The 22,141-nt window shown below is 44.0% G+C and overlaps 1 protein-coding gene across 1 annotated transcript in view; it reads right to left on the reverse strand.

The window, feature by feature from the left end:
* The window catches only part of LOC124613483 (calcium/calmodulin-dependent 3',5'-cyclic nucleotide phosphodiesterase 1-like), a 543,028-nt gene that overhangs the window by 322,008 nt on the left and 198,879 nt on the right, over positions 1 to 22,141 (reverse strand). The window contains exon 3 of the mRNA XM_047142192.1: positions 12,373 to 12,607. Coding sequence (XP_046998148.1) covers positions 12,373 to 12,607 — 235 coding nt within the window. The remainder of the gene's footprint in view (positions 1 to 12,372; positions 12,608 to 22,141) is intronic.

Consider the following 22,141-nt stretch of genomic DNA (forward strand, 5'->3'; position numbering starts at 1 on the left):
ACTTTACCATTTCATGTTCACCCAACAGATGTAACACTTCCACACAAAATCCCTTATGAGCAATCCTATCAGTATCTTTTACTTCTTGCACCATTTTAAACTAGTAGGGTTTGAGATGCAACAGTTTTCTTCAATGACGTTAAACAATCACATGTGGTACACCCAACTCTCGAGAACACACAATGTTGATTTTGTAGGACTCTTCACAAAATTTTCTCCTCATTTGCTCTGCGACATCATCAGACGCACCTGGAGTTTTGTTATGTCTTACCGAACATTCAGGTTTCAATAAAATACTTAAGGCTCTCATAAATAGTAGGCCAACTGGGAGGATACACTGTACAAAAATTACGTTGCACAGCTGTTGCAGACTAGGGCTCTTCGAACCAAACCACACTGCGACAGCCGGCCGGTGTGGCCGAGCGGTTCTAGGCGCTACAGTCTGGAACAGCGCAACCGTTACGGTCGCAGGTTCGAATCCTGCCTCAGGCATGGATGTGTGTGATGTCCTTAGGTTAGTTAGGTTTAAGTAGTTCTAAGTTCTAGGGGACTGATGACCTGAGAAGTTAAGTCCCATACTGCTCAGAGCCATTTGAACCATTTTGAACCATACTGCGACCACGCTCAAGACCGTCAAAGACCGCTATCTAGCCTGCAGCTGCCGCTAGTGCTTGCCGTAGCATGATTCTGTACTGCGTACCATATGTGTGAAAACTTCATCTATTTTTCTGAAAGGCCACGCTAAGACTACGTCTGTAAGTCTATGAATAAGTTTGTACAAATTTTCTTAGTTGTGAAGTTCTTTCTGATACAGCCCGTAATATTCATTTCTAAATACCATTTGACCAGTGATTAGCAATGCTGAATTCAAGGGGCTATAACTTAGCATCCAGTCCTGAAGGTCAGATATGTACAAAGGAGGACTTGCCACTTACGTTAAGAAGGGATACAAAAACAAAACCAATCGTACTCATAGGTTTCGTAGTGATCAGCATTTTGGTCATACAGCGAAATAGATTTGTCAACGGCCTTGCCGAAGTAGTAACACCGGTTCCCGTCAGATCACCAAATTTAAGCACTGACGGGGTGGGGTAGCACCTAGATGGGTGACCAGCCGGTCTGCCGAGGACTGTTGGCAAGCGGGATGTACTCAGCCCTTGTGAGGCAAACTGAGGAGCTACTTTATTGAGAAATAGCGCCTCCGGTCTCGGTAACTGACGTACGGCCGGGAGGGCGGTGTGTTGACCACATGCCCCTCCATATCCGCATCCAGTGACGCCTATGGGCTGAGGATGAACTGAGGCCAGTCGGTACCGTAAGACCTTCATGGCCTGTGCGGGAGAAGTTTAGTTTTTTTTTTTTTTTTTTTTTTTTAGCGAAATAGCTTTACATAGAATGTTAATGATAATACAATGTGCAGGGCTCCATCTGGTAATTTTGAATTATGTATGAAACCTTTTGATCCGTTATTAGATTTCTTAACCTCCAAGCAGAATAAAATGTTATTTTTAATTTGAATTAACTTTTTTAAGACTGTTCCTGTACTAGATAAATACTCGAGTCTCTTGCCATTAACTGCAATTTAACTTCCCCTCATGCAATCTACAGAAGGGATTATAGGTACCAGCAAAGGTGATACTGATAACTTTTTTATAGATTCATGGAGACTGTTAAGTAGTAGAGTACTTCTGACATTTAATGCTTCACGATGTAAATAGAGAGAACTGGAAAACTACAAGATACAAAATGAAAACATACGTGCATAATTCAAGTAATATTTCCGAAATACAGACTGGAAAGATCTACACATTCTACATGGTATTAATGAAAATGTAATGTATTCTGTAAGCTAGTCATAGATTGTTTTGAAATCTGTTGTTCTAAGAAGTTAATATGTGGAAGTTGACTAAATACACGTCATAAGCTACAAATAGACTCAGATTATCTTATATATCTAAGAGAAGTCTCTACATAGCATCGAGGGACGCAGATGACGACTGAGTAAAATCACACTACAAACTGTACATAGAAATTAATCAGCGCATCAAAAAATGAATGAATTTTCACTCTTTCAGCAACAAGAGTAAGAATTATTTATGACGTGAAAAAAGTAAGAAAATGAGGTGGGAAAGAAGACTCATGGAAAGCAACAAAAATCTTTGAAGGAAGATAAAGAACTCAGCACAGATAGCCAAAAAATGTCAGTCATATTTTCTGTCAATAGTAAATAACTTAGGTTTGAAAATTCAAAGAGGAGGGGGGGGGGGAGGGGGGGGGGGAGAAACGAAAAGAAACGGAAGAGACTCTTGATATTAGCTGAATAAGGACTTTGTGGGCCTTCAGCGGCGTCGAGTGAAAATGTGTGCTGGACCGGAATTTGAACCTGGAATCTCCTGCTTACCAGGCAGCTGCGTTAACCACTTTGCCGCCCGGGATACAGTGTCGTCGTCACAGCGTGGACTACTTCGACACGCCTCCCTGCTGACCCGAATTCCTAACGAGCACCACCTATCCACAACCCTGTCCATTTCCTCCATACGCGCTACTTGGAGAATTCCAGCTGGAAGCCGGACGTAATGGTGCATCCGCACTGAAGAAGGTGGATTCGTTGCCCATCGAAGAAAATCAATTATATGAATGCATGGTGTCTATTCTTTCGGACATGTCCAAAAGAACATACACCAGACATTCATGTAATTTAGGTTTGATCGCTTTCTTTGTAGATAGTCAACAGGTTCTACGAAAGACATTCCAAAACAAGCATGATAACATTCACCTACATCCTACCTCTCCGAAACAAGTTTGCAATGTTAACATTTCACTTAGAAATAAATATTGAAATACATATGATGAGAGAAAAAGGAAAATAGTCAAATAATGTTGAGTTGAACTTCGTTAATGCACTAAGTTTCTCATGTGACGTATCATTTCAAAGTGGTATTTTCGCAGACAGAGTTAAACATGCTACTGTCAAACCAGTTCACAAAAAAGGAGACAAATATTACTAAAGAACTATTGAGCAGTCTCGTTACTCCCAATATTTCCAAGAATTTTATTGAGAAGGTAATGCACAACATACTTCATGGACACTTTGCACAGAAAACCGTTTGGATTTCAAAATCGAATGTCAACTGAAGATGCTATATTTAATTCAACAGATGAAATACTATACTCACAAAACTGGACTTTGTTACCAAAAGAATGCTCTGTGACTTGGTTAAAACTTTCGGCTGTACGAAACACGATATCATCATGTGAGAGTTAAAATATCACAGAATACTAAACACAGCATATTCAATGTTTATGTCATTTTTGAATGACAGGAAACGGAGTGTACCCGTTCCAAGTCAGTTATGTATCAACGGGCACTCAGATTATGGAGCACTCAGGCCATGAAAAAAAAGTGTCATTGGTATGCCGGACGGCGAAGAAATTTCTGCTTATAGCCTCACTACTTAGAAGAGAAATTCCCCATCGCACCCTCCCCCGCCCCGTCCCCCCTTCCCCCCCTCCGACGATGGGCCAGCGAATAGCGCTTAAGAAACTGAACACAGATCAGGCATGAAATCAGGAAGAAGATGAACTGAACTGTGAAAAAAGGGAAAAAATGGAAACAGTGAATGGTCCAAGATCATGTGCGATATCGAGCGAACTGGAAGAGTCACGGTATCGTGGTTATGTGGTCACGGTGTTGGACTTCAAAGCGGGAGATCAGTGTTATAATCTCCCTGGTGTCCCATTTTTTTCACAAAATTATGAACTGTCCGTTCGGTCATTGACGTATCTGTCCGCTACATTCAGATTTGTGTCTATGTCATCGCGTAACGTCTGTTTGCAACAGTGAGGTGTAAGGACCAGACCTATAATGAAAGTTGATTTCAAGATCTTGTGTGTTTTCACCGGTATTCGGCACTGGGATCCAGTGATTAAAAGACGATGAGGTTCCATACATACTACCTCCTATTTATTCTTAACAAGTACCACATGTTCTGACTCTTCAATGAAAAGTTTATGCGGCATCTCACCTCCTTTCACTATTCATCACACTTACTTGCGACGCTGATATCTTGTTACCATATGACTCATATTCTGTAACCAGTGTGTGGTATGGACGGGTGCCAAGACTACAGAAAGAGAACAGCCACGTCATTTACCGGAAGGACAGTTCATAATTTTGTGGAAAGAAAGGTGTGCTCGAGGGATATCTGAACATGGATCTACCGCTTTGTAGTCCGACACCGTGACCACTTAACCACGGCACCGCAACTTTCCTAATTCGCTCGATGTTGCACGTCTTGAAGTTGGACCGTTAGCTGTTTCTATTTTGCTTCATTTTTCACAGTTCAGTACACCTTCTTCCTGTTTTGATGCTTGATCTGTGTAAAGTCTTTGACGGGCTATCCATTGGGCATCTTACAACTAAAACTTAGGGGGTGCGATTTGGAGTCTCCCTTCTTAGCGCTGGTGACGCTGCTGATTTTCGCGTTTTAGCGACGACAGATAAATCGTCACATTTGATATTTTATTACATTTGCGATATTAATGTTGATAATGTATATACACAAATGTGTGTTTTCTTTGCGAATTTTACTGCAGCGGCGATATTCTGAGGCGAACCTTTGCAGTGGCGGACGACGTTCTCTCTTAGCTGAGACTTACAACCGCGAGAAGATGGCAGCCTGTTTGACAAGATATGCTATATTCTTTAATATTTTAATGGATCCAATGAAACCTTATTACGATAGAAGGAGTATAACACATGTAATTTTATCGTAGTAACGAGTAACAAGTATTTGACTGTAAACAGAGACGAAATATCTTCCGAGTGCAAGAAATTTAATCATTCTGGCATGTCCATTTTCTGCATCAGAAACACATCAAATGAACTTAAAACTCAAGAAAAGAAATGAAGCACAATAATCATTAAAAGATCCATTTCCAGTGAAGCTGCTCTCGCCCCGTACAGAAAAATAATGAAATGTCAAAACTGCTTCGTTATTCACCGCGGTACTAACGAGAGCTAACCCCCCCCCCCCCCCCCCCCCGCCGATACATCTTCTCCTACATCCTCCTCCCCTCACCATTTCAGACCGTGGGTAATATTTCAAAATGAGTACAAACTATTTAATGCACAGGAAAGTATCAGTAAGAATTACAGAGAATCCAAAACAAACTATAAGTTTTTTTACCTACTTTATAGGTATTGAGAAGCACTTTCCTTGGTCATAAACGATGTCCAAACGATAATCGATTTCACACCATGGTCATAAAAGATGTCCAAACGATAATCGATTTCACACCATACATTCTGAAGCATAAGTACAGTTGGGTTGCTCCATAATGCCGAAGGGATGTGATGCGTGGAATCCGTATCGGCAGTTGTCACTCATGTCCACGTAATTGCATGCTGAAACACTTAGCTCGATGAAGAAAAACTGACGGCACAATTTTTGTTCTGACATCGCACAGAGCACATAAACTTTCGGTGAGTCATGTAAGCAACGAAATTTTGAACTCTCTTTTGCATTCTCTCTAACTCTTATCAGTGTATCCTACGCATCAAACACTTACAGCATTCTGTAATGGCTATATCATTTTGAATTCCCTTGTGCATAAAGGTTAAATTTATTTCAGATGTGAATAATCTCCTGACGAGGATATCGGTGAAGTCCATTACGAACGCTCTCAACTTCGGTAAATAATATTCATACGCTATGAATATACAGTCACATTAATGTGACCACCTCCCATGTTGGACGTCAACGTTCAATAACCACTCACAGATGGCAGGTGGCAGCAACAGTAGTGGAGGGTATATAAAGCGCGTCGTGGAAGCAATTTCGTAAGCTGTTCACGTGCCTCCGTGGTTACATCATACCGTGCACGGCAAAACGGCGCTTTCCCAAAACCGGCCCCTGGGCAACTGTGCTGCACCATGGCCCTAGATGACAGGGGTGAAAGTCGGTTGCGATGTTGCGGGCGGGTAGACGTGCAACTTTGAGCAACTGACCATCCAGACGAGCAAAGGGGCTATCAACAGCGTCTCCGTTCAACGAACTTTGATGCGTACCGGTCTCCGAAGCAGGTACCTGATTAATGCACCCAGCCGCGCAGGATTAGCCTAGCGGTCTAAGGCGCTGCAGTCATGGACTGTGTGACTGGTCCCGGCGGAGGTTCGAGTCCTCCCTCGGGCATGGGCGTGTGTGTTTGTCCTTAGGATAATTTAGGTTAACTAGTGTGTAAGCTTAGGGACTGATGACCTTAGCAATTGAGTCCCATAAGATTTCACACACATTTGAACATTTTTTTAATGCATCCATGCTGACTGCTGTTCATCGGCGATGGAGGCTGGAATTTGCACGCCAGTACAGGAACTGGAGAGGTCCACTTACTGGTGACGAGTGACTTTCAGATGAATTAAGTTTTATGCTCCATCGGACTGATGCCCGTTGGCGTGGACGGCGTGTAACGTCTGCAACCAGGAAGGAGGCTATGGTCTGTGAAATGTTTCCGTGGCGTTTCCTGGATGATCTTGTCATTCTAGAAGGTACAATGAATCAACGCATGTATGCACCTATCTTTGGGACCATGTCCACCACTACACGAAAGCACGATGGCATCTACCAGCAGGACAATGCAACGTGCAACGTCTCACATAGCTCGCAGAGCACGTGCGTGGTTCGAAGACCACCAGGATGTGTTTACCGTATTCCCCTGGCCACCAAACTCCCAGGACTTAAGCCCAGTCGAGGATCTTTGTGACCACCTCGATCGGACTGTACGCGCCATCCTCATACGAGAAATCTTGCGCAGGTGGCCACGGTCTTGAAGTCACCATGGCTCCACATTCTACATCTACATCTATATACATACTCCGCAGTCCACCATACGGTGCGTGGCGGAGGGTACCTCGTACCACAACTGGCATCTTCTCTTCCTGTTCCACTCCCAAACAGAACGAGGGAAAAATGCTGGTTCTCTAAATTTCATCAGTAGCGATTCACGAAAAGAACGCCTCCTTTCCTCTAGAGACTCCCACCCGAGTTCCTGAAGCATTTCTGTAACACTCGCATGATGATCAAACCTACCAGTAACAATTCTAGCAGTCCGCCTCTGAATTGCTTCTATATGCTGCCTCAATCCGACCTGATAGGGATCCCAAACGTTCGAGCAGTACTCAAGAATAGGTCGTATTAGTGTTTTATAAGCGGTCTCTTTTACAGATGAACCACATCTTCCCAAAATTCCAGCAATGAACCGAAGACGACTATCCGCCTTCCCCACAACTGCCATTACATGCTTGTCCCACTTCATATCGCTCTGCAATGTTACGCCCAAATATTTAATCGATGTGACTGCGTTAAGCAATGCACTACTAATGGAGTATTCAAACATTACGGGATTCTTTTTCCTATTCATCTGCATTAATTTACAATTATCTGTATTTAGAGTTAGCTGCCATTCTTTACACCAATCACAAATCCTGTCCAAGTCATCTTGTATCCTCCTACAGTCACTCAACGACGATACCTTCCCGTACACCACAGCATCATCAGCAAACAGCCGCACATTGCTTTCCACCCTACCCAAAAGATCATTTATGTAGAAAGAAAACGACAGTTGACCTACCACACTTCCCTGGAGCACTCCAGATGATACCCTCACCTCCGATGAACACTCACCATCGAGGACAACGTACTGGGTTCTTTTCAGTATGATCCAGAATCTCACTTACTCTCTTCCTGCACTGCAAAACGATCTCCGGTGTCGGTGGCGTTTCTGCTCTACAAAGATCCAACGATATCGAACATCGTACAAAAAGCTGAGACACACTGTCTAGCTCAGCTAAACTACTCAGTTCTGCAGTGAAAATAAAGCTGTCTTGTTGTTCCTCTGCTGTACCATAAATTTTCATTCTCTATGAAACTGACCTGTAACAATTTCGTACTTCTTGCAAGACGCAAGTACATCATTAATTTTGGTGTTGTGTATGTATTGCTGCATCATCTGTAGGATACGCACAAAAGATGCATGACTGTTTTTGATGTGTGACAGGAAGACAAGGCACATTCTGCGTTTCAGTCACGTTTACTATAGCTAATGATACATGACATGAGAATGGACTTTTATACGTATTAGCAAATCACAGCAATGCCCGTTGTTGCTCTGTTACTGTTTAATCCATATTCAGTGCGCAATTTGTATGCCAAATGGACGGAACGAGTTTATTCGGATAATCGTCAACCTGATTTCAGATAAATTGTCTGTTAATCAAGAGAGCGGAAGAGCGCATCCGCACAAATATAACTACGTTTCGGAAACATTTGTGCACTTGCCCGCCGTCTGCTGGCACCGACTATTTAGGCTTATTATATGAGCCATTCAGTCAATTCATGTCCCTAGCTCTCCAGAAATCTGACGAATGAAGAACTGAAACTACGTGTTGCACAATACAGGGTGTAAATTTTCAGTTGACAAACCAGAATAACTCGAAAAATAAGATTCACGCGAAAAAATGTGCAGAATGCAAAGTTGATTATTTTCTATGGGGATATCTGCTAGTGCTAAAATTATCCCGCCACCCCAGCCCTCTGGGGGTGGGCGGGAGGCAACTTTAAAATTTCAAATGGGAATCCCCATTTTTTATTGCAGAATCAGATTCTACGTAAAAAACTACGTACATTTTGTCGTAAATATTTGTTTTGATTCTTGGTTGTTGGCGCTGTAATTCAAGAAAATCCATTTTCTCATTTTTGCGTGGAAAATGGTTACGAAAAAATTAAAAATGAGTTCACTCGTTAGGAAGTAAAATGTTAGGTTAATTAGTTAGCTAGTCAGATGATTTGTTTGATAATTAAAAGTTGTGTGGCTTCATGACCACGAAACAAACAAAACTTATCCGAACCTGCGGAAAAAATTAACATTTGGGTCAACATTTGTAAAACTCTAATTCCTCCATCTCAAACCCCACCCTATTGGGAAAGAGGGAGAGTTTTAGTTTTAGCGAACCAAAATTTACGCAGTAAATAAGTATATCTTATTTATACGTAACCATTTTCCACGCAAAACTGAGAACATGGATTTTCTTGAATTACAGCGGCAACTACCAAGAATCAAAACAAATGTTTAAGACAAAATGTACGTAGTTTTTATGTAGAATCTGATTCTGCAATAAAAATGGGGGTTCCCATTTGAAATTAGTAAGTTGCCTCCTGCCTCATTACCTGGGGGCTGGGGTGGCGGGCTAATTTTAGAACCAGCAGATGTCCCCCTCGAAAATAATCAACTTTGGATTCTGCACATTTTTTCGTGTGAAGCTTATTTTTCGAGTTATTCTGGTTTGTCAACTTAAAATTTACACCCTGTATAATGTTAACTGGACTTATCTTACTGAATCTTCAAGCGATGTTAATCTACCGTGTTGTTCACTCAGTTTTCATTTCGATTCAAATGGTTCAAATGGCTTTAAGCACTATGGGACTTAACATATGAGGTCATCAGTCCCCTAGAACTTAGAACTACTTAAACCTAACTAACCTAAGGACGACACACACATCCATGCCCGAGGCAGGGTTCAAACCTGCGACCGTAGCAGCAGCGCGGTTCCGGACTGAAGGGCCTAGAATCGCTTGGTGACAGCGGCCGGCCCATTCCGATTCGCTCTTGGTTTTCTCGCTGGTGCTGGGAGATCGTAGATACATTTTAAATGTTTGTATCACACAATTTTTTGGTGAGTGGAAATTCGATTGGTATCCAGTTCAGCGTTCTGTGTAGCTATCGAGGTGGATGAAAATAACATCATTGCATTTTGCTTTGCTGTTTCAGATGCAACAAAAGACCTGTTGACTTACAGTGTTACGACTATTGCGATAACGAGACACAAGCTAATACTGATATTCATTATAGCTACCTTCAAACTACTGGTCTTTGGTAACATTCTGTTCAAAAATTCTTCTTGTGCATGTCAACCCTTTTTATGTCCGTCTCCTCAGCAACAGTCATCAACAGTTTTCGATTAACATCAAGAGAATGATACCGGTTGTCTTTCATGTTCCAAATAAGTGGCTTTGTGCAGACTACACCAATCAGTAGGCAACTAGCGACTGATCTACCTAGAACGGGATTAGTCGCTTATAGACGCTCGTCGCAAGTGCATACACAGCTACAACCACAATCGTCGTAGATGTACATCGTGAAAGAGTGCACATGGTAGCGTCACCGTTGACGAATACAGTGAGTAGTGATTTGTCATAGTCCAGAAAACTTGTCAATAAGATCCGCTACTCGGCCTCTCACAAGTGATGTCACTCCGCACATGTTAAAATGTGTTTTGGTACTGTTCTCACGAAATGTCTAGATCCGGCAAGTTGATGAAACGGTCCTACAATTTGTGTTGTTTTACGTGAAGGCCCGCTCAATGATAAGATTTTTCTTTGTTTTTGATAAAAACTGTCACAGCCTAGGGAAATATTCCAAGGTTGGAAAACACTAACAGAGTCTGGGAAATATTTCCGCGGTAGAGCGAACAGGCTCGTTTCATTTTTGAGAGAGCTTTTATTTCAAGAAAATGGAACCGATGTTTTCTGCAGTATTTTAATATGATGTTAGAAAAATAATACTTAAAATAACTTCATTATGTTGGCATTGTCTTTAAAAGTTCTCGGAACTATTGCCGCAACGGAAGCAAATCCAGAAGCAGAGTACAAATGTGCGATTTCTCGGCGGTATATACTGATAAAGTGTTCTCGAGCTTCCAGCTGCATCAGCTTCTTAAAAAGCCACAAGCTTTCGGCCGAGTGCTCCTAGGTCATGTAAGGTGACGACACTTTAGGGTTCACCTTGTGAAAGTCCATCGTTCTCGCGAACGTGGGGCAGAGGTTGATGATATAAACAAATGAAAAAAACCGCCACAGCCATATTATTAAAGAAATTTGTTTCAAACACTATCCTCGGGTCCACTAGAAACCAAAATGTTAATTTTTATGAGTATTTTTTAAGGATACCGTAGCCTGAGACTTACATCATCATTGCAAGTTGCATTCGACGAGATAACAAAAAATTTTTGTGGTGGGGCTATAACCGAAGCGATCGAGATAAAAAATTCTACGAACATCTTCATTAAACACGGCAATTTGCAGCTAAGCACAGCTTGGGACCTAGCCATAGAAAGGTTGAAGTGGCCGCTGCGGTCTTACAATGAAAATGGTACCTTATATGTCGCCTTACTGGAAACCAACGACGTAATAGGTGCTAGTGAGACCCCTACAACCTGAGTTGAACTGTCCGCATGTTTTCCCCAAAGTATCGATATTCGTACATGTTTACAAATGCGTCAGAATGGGAATGGGGATTTCTAATTAACTGTATTAAAGCTGCTCTAATAATCGCAAAAATGGTTTTGGCTTGTTTAGATTTCCATGTGACTCCGAATGAAGAAACAACTGGGAACTAGTATCTGGCGCTCAATGGTTTATTGTAAGCTCATGTTCAACAAAGTAATTATAAACACGAAACCAGTTCTATAAAACTGCGTTTCATCCGCCAGTCTGAATCTGTTTTCGCAACTGGCAAAGTGGAGGGGAATATTTATTGTGACGTGTTTACACGTTTTTATCATCAATACTGAATAATACTTAACAAGATTTCTTATGTAGGTACCGTAGGATGAATGATATTTAAGATATTTTTATAGCGAGTTAGTCATCGTGAGGGTATCTTCACAAGTAGCATAACCTATACACTTGCAAAAACTAATAAATGGACACAGGTTGTTACTGCATAACGCCTATACTTGAAGACATTGGACCGAGTTCTTAACTCATTATATTTAATATTTATAAAGTACCACGCAAGTTCTGTGCCTACATTTCTGTAGCTGTGTAACATTACATTTCAGTTTTTGTTATATGAAAAGGGCATTCTAAATATCTCTATACACATTGATTGCTGTTCGGTACACTTCATACATGCAAAATCAAATATTTTATAAGGAATATTGTAAATGTTGCGTGAATAGGTTAACCACCCACAAAATAAACATTGCCGAATCCTCAGAGTCGAGGGAAACATGGCGGACGATTCAGCCTGTTAAATATGATCTCTAGGTGATATTTAAGGACAGCAGCAGCAGCAACCATAAGACAGTCACCATTTGACAATGGACAAGGAGCAATCGGCCGAAAGCTCGTACGTTTTTAACTATTTGACGCGGCTCGAGAACCATTTAGACAATATTTATCGCTCTGGAATTCGCCTGACAGCTTCATGATTGATTGTACAGTTGTTTTGGGCGATGTTCAGAGATAGCAGCACCGTCGCCTTTCTCTCGCGACGTCGCGAGCATCTCGAGCGAGAACGAATGCCAGGGCTTACCTGAGGGCAGCCTTATCGCAGGCGTCCGGCGTGTCGACGGCAGGCAGGTTATCGGTGGACAGGTCGACGGCGTCGAGGGCGTCGTCGTCAGCGACAGCGGTCGCGCTCCTGGCGAGCGGGCCCGCCTTGGCGCCATTGCCGCTGCCGCTGCCGCCGCTGGCGCCCCCACCGCTGCTGTTACCACCGCCGCCTCCTTTGCCGCTGCTGCGGCGGACGATCGTCAGCGAGCCTTGCTCTGCAACATCAGCGCCGCCGGAAGGGCCCGTTTCAATGCTGCCCGTCATCCCCACTAGTCTACAGATACATCTACAATACTCGACTGCTCTACAATTTAGTTGAAATATTTGGCAGAAGGTGCACAGAACCACGTTCAGACTACTTCTCTGCTGTTCTACTCTCGAACAGCAAGTGTGGAAAATTAACATCTACTTAGATAATACTGTAAGATTTTTAGGTGATACGTTCCTATGGGACCAACAAGAGATCTGATTTATCTTATTTTATCACGATAATTATTTCTCTATTTCTCTCTTTGTAGATGGGAGACAACAAAATACGCTGCCGGAAAAAAATTAGTGACGTCTTTTAGATGTTTCCAATTCACACAAGATTCGTTGTTGCAACAGTGCATATGGTTCCTCCTTTTAGTTTCTGTGATATGTGTTTTTTGGTAGTGCGGGTTATCAGCCCACAGCCCCCGAGTGTCCTGGTGGGGCTTCCACCTCATGGCCTTGGCACCTGCCAAAGTTTTATTTCAGGGCCTTACCCCTTAGACAGCTTGTCTTCACCACGACTACAAAATGCTATCCATCCCTTCGCCGTAAGGCCTATGTGCATTAACGTTTCCTCGTTTCCAACGATCTTCCGCTGTCCACATTAGGGGACTGTGTCTGCTGCCACACAATCACAGGGAGGAAAAGGAAAGGGAGTGTATAGGATGGGACAGAACAGATAGGATAGGGCAGGACAGGACAAGACACTAGACGGGACGTTGGGAGAGACACTTTGTCTGGATCCTCTATGGAGACCTCTCCGGCTTGGGAGGCCCTGCTGGTAGTTACACCACCGCCGGCAAGCCCTCCGCTTCATTGGATCACACAAACCCCCTCGCCCACACGGACAGTGTTTCGTTAAGGCTGTGTCTCCTGAGGGTGAACAGTGCATATGGAGTGGATGAAATGATTACTTTTACAGATCAATAGCACAAGCGTGCCGGCCGCTGTGGCCGAGCGATCCTAGGCGCTGCAGTCCGGAACCGCGCTGCTGTTACGGTTGCAGGTTCGAATCCTGCCTCGGGTATGGATGAGTGTGATGTCCTTAGGTTAGGTTCAAGTAGTCCTAAGTCTAGGGGACTAATGACCTCAGATGTTAAGTCCCATAGTGTTTACAGCCATTTGAATCGTTTTTGAACAGCACATGCGGTACTAAGGTACCAGATATTGACCCATGCTGAAACACCCATATTAGTAAATGGTGTAGCCTAGTCGATCGTAGAGATGGCGAATACTGTCCTGGTGTACGTTATATGCCACGCCTGATCGACCAGTTCACGTAGTTCTGTAAGAGTCGACTGGAGACACGTCCGGATACTGTGCTGGCTAGAGAAGTTGCTTCACGTCTTGCAGAGCAGTTGAATTTTATGCGCAGCGAATGGGCGAGAATTATCCTACTGGAATAACACATCACCTTCTTATTTCAGGAACGGTAAAAGAACGGATCTATCAACATTCTGCACGTACCGAGCCCTCATCTCGTGGTCGTGAGGTAGCGTTCTCGCTTCCCACGCCCGGGTTCCCGGGTTCGATTCCCGGCGGGGTCAGGGATTTTCTCTGCCTCGTGATGGCTGGGTGTTGTGTGCTGTCCTTAGGTTAGTTAGGTTTAAGTAGTTCTAAGTTCTAGGGGGACTGATGACCATAGATGTTAAGTCCCATAGTGCTCAGAGCCATTTTTTTTGCACGTACCGAGCGTTGGTTAGCGTTCCCTCCAGACACACCAAAGGTGAACGAGAGCTGTACATTATTTCACCCCAGACCAAAAGGCTTTGCGCAGGGCCACTGTATCTTGGACGAATGGACTCTAAGAGATGGCGCTCACCAGGTCTACGTCATACGCACGAACGACCATCACTTGCATGCAGGCAGAAACTACTTTCATCGCTGAAGACCAGGGCACGCTATCCCACCTTCCAAGTGGTCAGCTGACGTCACCAGGAGAGCCCTGCACGTCGATGCTGTGGCGTGAGTGGAAGACGAGCTAGATGTGTGCGGCCGGCCGGTGTGGCCGAGCGGTTCTAGGCGCTTCAGTCTGGAACCACACGACCGCTACGGTCGCAGGTTCGAATCCTGCCTCGGGCATGGATGTGTGTGATGTCCTTAGGTTAGTTAGGTTTAAGTAGTTCTAAGTTATGGGGGACTGATGACCTAAGATGTTTAGTCCCATAGTGCTCAGAACCATTTGAACCATTTTTTTAGAGGTGTGCGTGGCTGTAGTCCCTCTGCAAATAACCGGTTCGCAACAGTTCGTGTTGACAAGCCCGGGCTCACAGGCTCACGTATCTGAGCTGTGGTAGCTGTACAAACTGCCACTGCTGCTCTTACAATACGACGATCCTGGTAGGCGTCAGTACTGCGTGGAAGTCGAGAACCTCATCTATTGGTGAGAGAATGTTCACGTGACCACTGACACCAACATCCTTGCACAACTGATAAAGCACGTCTAACTTGTGTGACGATTCTCCGAAAAGACGATCCTGCCACTCGTGAAGCACAATTTGACCCATTTCAAACTCGCTCACTTGGCTGTAGGAAGCACGAGTGCGTCTGCGTAGTATAGTTGCCCGCTGCTTCACACGTTTGCACCACACTGGGCCTTCAGGCTGTGAGCATTCCCTATTAAACGACAGACACAAAAGGTGCTCTGGCAGCTGTATCTGATGGTGGATGACGTTGAAACAATTATCAGTTCACCTATTATCCCCACGTGGCATATGCCGTCATCGGATCAAACTCTACGTCCTCTTTCTAGGTGTATTACTTTTTTTTCCGGCAGTGTATTTTCGCTGTGGGAGGAGAAAGTCAGTGAAACTTCCTGACAGAGTAAAACTGTGTGCCAGGACGGAACTTTCACAGGTAAGTGTTCTACCAATTTTTTTTTCTTTTTTGTTGATCTCATTTTGGTCGTTATTGTTTGTTCAGGGGGGACGTCCCATGATACCCTTTCAAGTTCATCGTTGATCTGTTCACTCTATTTTTTTATTACAGAGGACAGATAACCCTCTGACCGAACAGGACGAGCTACCGTGCCGGCTCTAACTGAGCTATACGAACACAACTCACGGCCCGTCCTCATAGCTCTACTTCCGTCAGCAACTCATCTCCTACCTTCCAAACTTCACAGAATTTCTGTGCAGCTTGGGGGGCTATTACTCTTGCAAGGAAGGATACTGTGGAGACATGGCTTAGCTACAGCCTGGTGGAGCGCTTACCCGCGGAAGCCAGATCTCCTGGGTTCGAGTTCCTGTTCAGTACACGGTTTTAATCTGCCAGAAAGTTTCATAACAACGCAGAGTGAAAAACTCATCTTCGAGAAAGTGACTGAAATTTCCTTAAAAAATGGTTCAAATGGCTCTGAGCACTGTGAGACTTAACATCTGAGATCCTAAGTCCCCTAGAACTTAGAACCACTTAAACCTATCTAACCTAAGGACATCACACACATCCATGCCCGGGGCAGGATTCGAACCTCCGACCGCAGCGGTCGCGCGGTTCCAGGCTGAAGAGCCTAGAACCACTCGGCCACACTAGCCGGCTTTCCTTAAAAGATTTCACGGCAAAGGAAAAACGCCTTTGCTTTAACGACTGCACCTCCACTCGCTTACCATATCCGTGACACATTCTCCTTCGAGATAACACGAAGCGAGCTGTTCTTCTGTAAACATTTCTTTTTTAGATGTCCCCGTCAATGTAATCTTGTAAGGATTCCATACCGCGCAGCCATATTCTAGAATAGGATGGACAAGATGGTTGTTGGTTGGTTGTTTTTGGGGAAGGAGACCAGACAGCGAGGTCATCGGTCTCATCGGATTAGGGAAGGACGGGGAAGGAAGTCGGCCGTGCCCTTTGAAAGGAACCATCCCGGCATTTGCCCGGAGCGATTTAGGGAAATCACGGAAAACCTAAATCAGGATTACCGGACGCGGGATTGAACCGTCGTCCTCCCGAATGCGATGGACAAGACTAATGCAGATAGTCTATTTAGTAGGTTTGTTGCACCTTCTGACTATTTTGTCAATAACCGGCAGTCGTTGGTTTGCTTTTCCCACAATATTTCCTGTGTCATGCTTCCAGTTTAAGTTGTTTGCAGTTGTAATATCTAGATATTTGGTTGAACCAACAGATTTTTGTAATTTATCGTGTAACCGAAATCTAACGGATTTTTTCTACCACCCATGTGGAATACCTCATACTTTTCATTGTTCACTGTCAATTGCCATATTTTGTACCATGCAGATAATCTGTCTAAATCATTTTGTGTCTTTCTGACATTCTGATGACTTTACTGGAGGACGGCATCATCTGCAAACCATCTAAGAGGGCTGCTCAAGTTGTTTCCTTAATCGTTTATATGGATTAGAAACAGCAAAGAGCGTATAACGCTTTTTCAGGAGCAAAACATGTAACTAATGCCAGCTTGCAAGTTGCTTAAAATTTTCTTGTTTGCTAAAGTTTCATAAAGTGTGTTACTTGCAGGTTTCTTTTTGTTTCTTGAGACAAATTTTTAAGGTTCTCGCAACGTTTGGTATTGATTAGAGCTTTTAGAAACAGGTAGTTTTTGGTAATAATTGAAGCGAAGGAAATCATTAGGACCCTCAGGCACAAGAGAGTTTGACACATGTGGAAACCACTAGCCGCGACTGTTCATAAACAATAGAGTACAGGGAAAGCAGGTGCGTGTTCTTGAATTCGATTAATGTGTCCAGTGTTAGAGCGAAGTGTGGTGCCCGGTAGCAAACAGAAGCTCCAACAAATAATGCAATTCACAGACCGTACGCCGCATTAAGTACACTACTGGCCATTAAAATTGCTACACCACGAAGATCACGTGCTACAGACGGGAAATTTAATCAACAAGAAGAAGATGCTGTGATACGCAACTGATTAGCTTTCCAGAGCATTCACACAAGGTTGGCGCCGGTGGCGACACCTACAACGTGCTGACATGAGGAAAGTTTCCAACCGATTTCTCATACACTAACAGCAGTTGACCGGCGTTGCCTGGTGAAACGTTGTTGTGATGCCTCGTGTAAGGAGGAGAAATGCATACCATCACGTTTCCGACTTTGATAAAGGTCGGATTGTAGCCTATCGTGGTTGCGGTTCATCGTACCGTAACATTGCTGCTCACCTTGGTCGAGATCCAATGACTGTTAGCAGAGTATGGAATCGGTAGGTCCAGGAGGGAAATACGGAACGCCGTGCTGGATCCCAACGGCCTCGTATCACTTGCAGTCGAGATGACAGGCATCTTATCCGTATGGCTGTAACGGATCGTGCAGCCACGTCTCGATTCCTGAGTCAACAGATGGGGACGTTTGCAAGACAACAACCATCTGCACGAACAGTTCGACGGCGTTTGGAGCAGCGTGGACTATCGGCTCGGAGACCATGGCTGCGGTTACCCTTGACGCTGCATCACAAACAGTAGCGCCTGTGATGATGTACTCAACGACGAACCTGGGTGCACGAATGGCAAAACGTCATTTTTTCGGATGAATCCAGGTTCTGTTTACAGCATCATGATGGTCGCCTCCGTGTTTGGCGACATCGCGGTGAACGCACATTGGAAGCGTGTATTCGTCATCGCCATACTGACGTATCACCCGGCGTGATGGTATGGGATGCCATTGGTTACACGTCTCGGTCACCTCTTGTTCGCATTGACGGCACTTTGAACTTGTTCAACAGAATTCATAATCATCAAATCTGATTTATTTTTCTTGTGCCTTAACTTGATCATATCGTCAGATGTTTAGGAGAAGTTGCGAGGAAGGATAGCGCCTGTAATCACTGACCCCACCAACGCATTTTTGAGACTTGTGCTTATGGCAGAATCTATAATGTCATATTAATGTCAGTCCCATCACAAAGGAAAGCCGCATTAAACACCTGCAAGGAATGTTTATATCTTGGAAAGCTTTTTTTCGCTTGATCATCTTGTTGACGCGTAGTCTTATGCTGAAACCTTGGAGGTGCATACTTTCATAATCAAGGACTCTGGTAGTTGATGGTCAGACACAATATACAGGATGTTTCATAACTTGAAGAAAGGACTCTTACCTAGAAAGAAGAAGAAAGGGATACTGCAAATCCTAAATGTTAATTAAAGTAAATTCACTGGCATCAAATGTGTAGAACTGGTGAAGAAGAATCGAATAAAATGCAATGATAAAAAATGATATTAGTAATGTATGCTCAGAAAATGCTAAAATCGCAATGTAATGAATACGGCATGATTAATAAAAAAATGTGCCAGACCGGGTTAGGACCCATTATCCCTGTTTTTTTGCGAGTAATCACCTACACCATTAAGTTACCTGAGGGTACCTCTGGGCGTGACATAAATTTTCGTTCTCTACGGTGTTATTTTCTATTGCTTTAGCACAAAAGTAAAAGCTTCTCCATTTCGGAATAGGACCAACAGGGAAACGGATACGATACAGAATCACGATTTATCCTCTCAAAAGGGTTATCCGATAACTGAATTGGACTTACTGACCAAGGCAGTTGTTTTGCCATATTCCTGAAATTGTTATCGGTAAGTGTCAAACCGCCCATTCGCCTAATTAATTAGGTGAGAATTCAAATTTCTACGACCATGAAGTTACATTTACATTAGCGGCTTGGAGATCGTTTCTGGTTATCCCTGATGCATGGTAAATTGATAGAGAAATTCTGTAAGCTAAGTGAGATACGCCGACAACACGTCGTTTCATCTCCACGATACAAAGAAAATCATACAGTGGAAGCACAAGGACACAAATGTGTTTCCTGACGCTAAAAGAGACCTCATGGCGAGTCTATCGCTGCGATGGCAAGTGATCTGTCTAGCCTTGAGCATCTCGGCTTGCTCTCAGCATTAATGCATTGAGTGATCTACCCCTTTTTTCGTAAATGATGCGCCCGTCAAAGGACACCACTTCCATCAAAGGGTTGACGCCATTTCTGAAGCGCCGTAATGTTCACAACCTCAAAGCCAGCGTTCTATAATAATAATCGCTTACACAAAGAGAAAAATCAAAGGGCAGTCTCAGACGAGGCAACATGATAAGGAAGGGCTAAGTACGGCTCCGTTATCCACAGCTTTCGCCTTCAAAATAGCCGCCTGATATGTTTTAGTAACGGCTTATATATCCTACCATAATTTGGAACCAAATTATTTTTTTTAAACAACAATGAGTTAATGAAAAGGCCGTTGCATCAAACAATTTCCCAGTAATGTCAGCCAAGACGCAGAGTAAGGTCTATGAGAGTTGACAGGATAAGGCAAATCTCGTTACATTATTGCGGCGTGTTCAATAAATCGTGAATCACTTGTCAGCAATTTATTTACATGTACTACTAGACTATCATATTTTTTTACACTGACACTCCTATAAATTCACGATCTGATGAAACGCATTTGGGTACCTGTTACTGGAAATTACTACGGAATGCGTCCGCCTTTCGCCTTTATGGCGGCTTGAACTCTACTGGGGACACTTTCACTGAGGTGACTGAATTTCTATGGAAGAATGGAAGCCCATTGTTGCTCAAGACTGAAACCAAAGAGATTAGTGATGCACGCTGTGTTCTGGAGCGAAATCGAGTTCTAACTCACCCCAGAGGTGTTCCATTGGGTTCCGGTTGGGACTCCAGGCAGGCTAGTTCATTTCAGAAATAGTACTACCGACAAACTATTGTCTCGTAAATTCTGCTTTATCACAGGGCGTGTTGTCATGCTGCTACAAATAGTTGTCCTCTCCGATCTCTTCGCAGAACACAACGGTCCAAAATGTGTTCATATCCTTCCGCAATCGGCGTTTTCTTAAGCACAGTAAGGAGACCACTCCATAACCACGAGAAACACCACCTCCTCCTTACTCCACTGTGTGCACTATACATGATGGCAGGTAACTTTCACCAGGCATTCGTCAAACCCGAAACAGTCCATCGAATTGCCGCAGGATATAGTGTGATTCATCACTCCAAATCAATCGGTCCAGTCATCCCCTGTTCAGTGTGTCGGTGTACACACTATCTCAAGCGTCGCTTCAGAAACGTGTGGCTTATGAGGATAGTGTGATTCATCACTGCAAATCACTCGGTCCAGTCATCCCCTGTCCAGTGTATCGGTATATACACTATCTCAAGCGTCGCTCCAGAAACATGTGGCTTATGAGGAGCAGGTCGACCATTTTATTCCATTATTTTTTAATCCCTACATATATTCAAGGTTTTTGCCAGACTGCCGCTAGCGCTTTGGAACTCACGATTGAGCCTTTCCGGCGTTTTCATGAGTTTTTTACAACCACCGTCCCCATTGCTCGACGGTCCCTGTCGTTCAGTAAATGAGGCCTACCTGGTCTTGGTATATCAGTGGTTGTTCCTTCCCGTTCCCACTTTTCAGTCACACTATTTGCCGAGGTCCGGGGTTCGGAGCACCATTGGCCTCGCCTCTGCGCTGCCGTCTGGCGCTACGAGTATTTTTCTGTGGAGGGCACCGCCGTCCAGAGTCAAAGAAGCCGTCACGATCCCGTCCACAGTGGTTGTAGGAATTCTGCTGAATAACTTACATAGACGTGTGTGGTGGTAGCCTCGCGTACACAAGGAATGAACGGGCAGAGCGCTGGCGGAGCTGTCATTTGTAATCGGGTGATTCACGTGAACAGGTCTCCGACGAGATTATGGCCGCACGACGGAAATCAACAGGCTATCAACGCGGAATGGTAGTTGGACCCAGTCGCATTTCGGATATCGTTAGGGAATTCAGTATTCGAGATCCACAGCGTCAAGAGTGTGCCGAGAATACCAAATTTCGGGCGTTACCTCTCACAACGGACAGCGCAGTGGCCGACCGCCTTCACTTAACGACCGAGAGCAGCGGGGTTTTCACAGAGTTGTCAGTGCTAACAGACAAGCAATATTGCGTGAAATAACCGCAGAAATTAACGTGGGATGCCCGACGAACATATCCGTTAGGACAGTGCGGCGAAATTTGGCATTGTTTGATATGACAGTAGACGATCGACGCCAGTGCCTTTTCTATCAGGACGACATAGCCTGCACCACCTCTCCTGGGCTCGTGACCATATCGGTTGGAAACTAGATTACTGGAAAACCACCGACTGATCAGATTATTCCCGATTTCACTTCGTAAGAGCTGATGATAGGGTTCGAGAGTGGTGCAAACCACACGAAACCATGGACCCAAGTTGTCAACAAGGCACTCTGCAAACTGATAGCGGCTCCATAATGGTGTGGGCTATGTTTTTACACAGAATGGACTGGGTATTCTGTTGTAACTCATTACTGACTGGAGATGGTTATTTTAGTCTACTTATTCCCAAATAACCATGGAATTTTTATGGATGTCAATGCAGTACGTCACGGTGCCACAATTTTTCGCGATTGGTTTGAAGAACAATCTGGTGAATTCGAGCGAATGATTTAGCCACCCAGATCGCCCGACATGAGTCCCATGGGACGTAATCGACAGATCAGTTAGCGCACAA

This window comes from Schistocerca americana, chromosome 4 (genome assembly GCF_021461395.2).
Source record: "Schistocerca americana isolate TAMUIC-IGC-003095 chromosome 4, iqSchAmer2.1, whole genome shotgun sequence".
Classification (NCBI taxonomy): domain Eukaryota; kingdom Metazoa; phylum Arthropoda; class Insecta; order Orthoptera; family Acrididae; genus Schistocerca; species Schistocerca americana.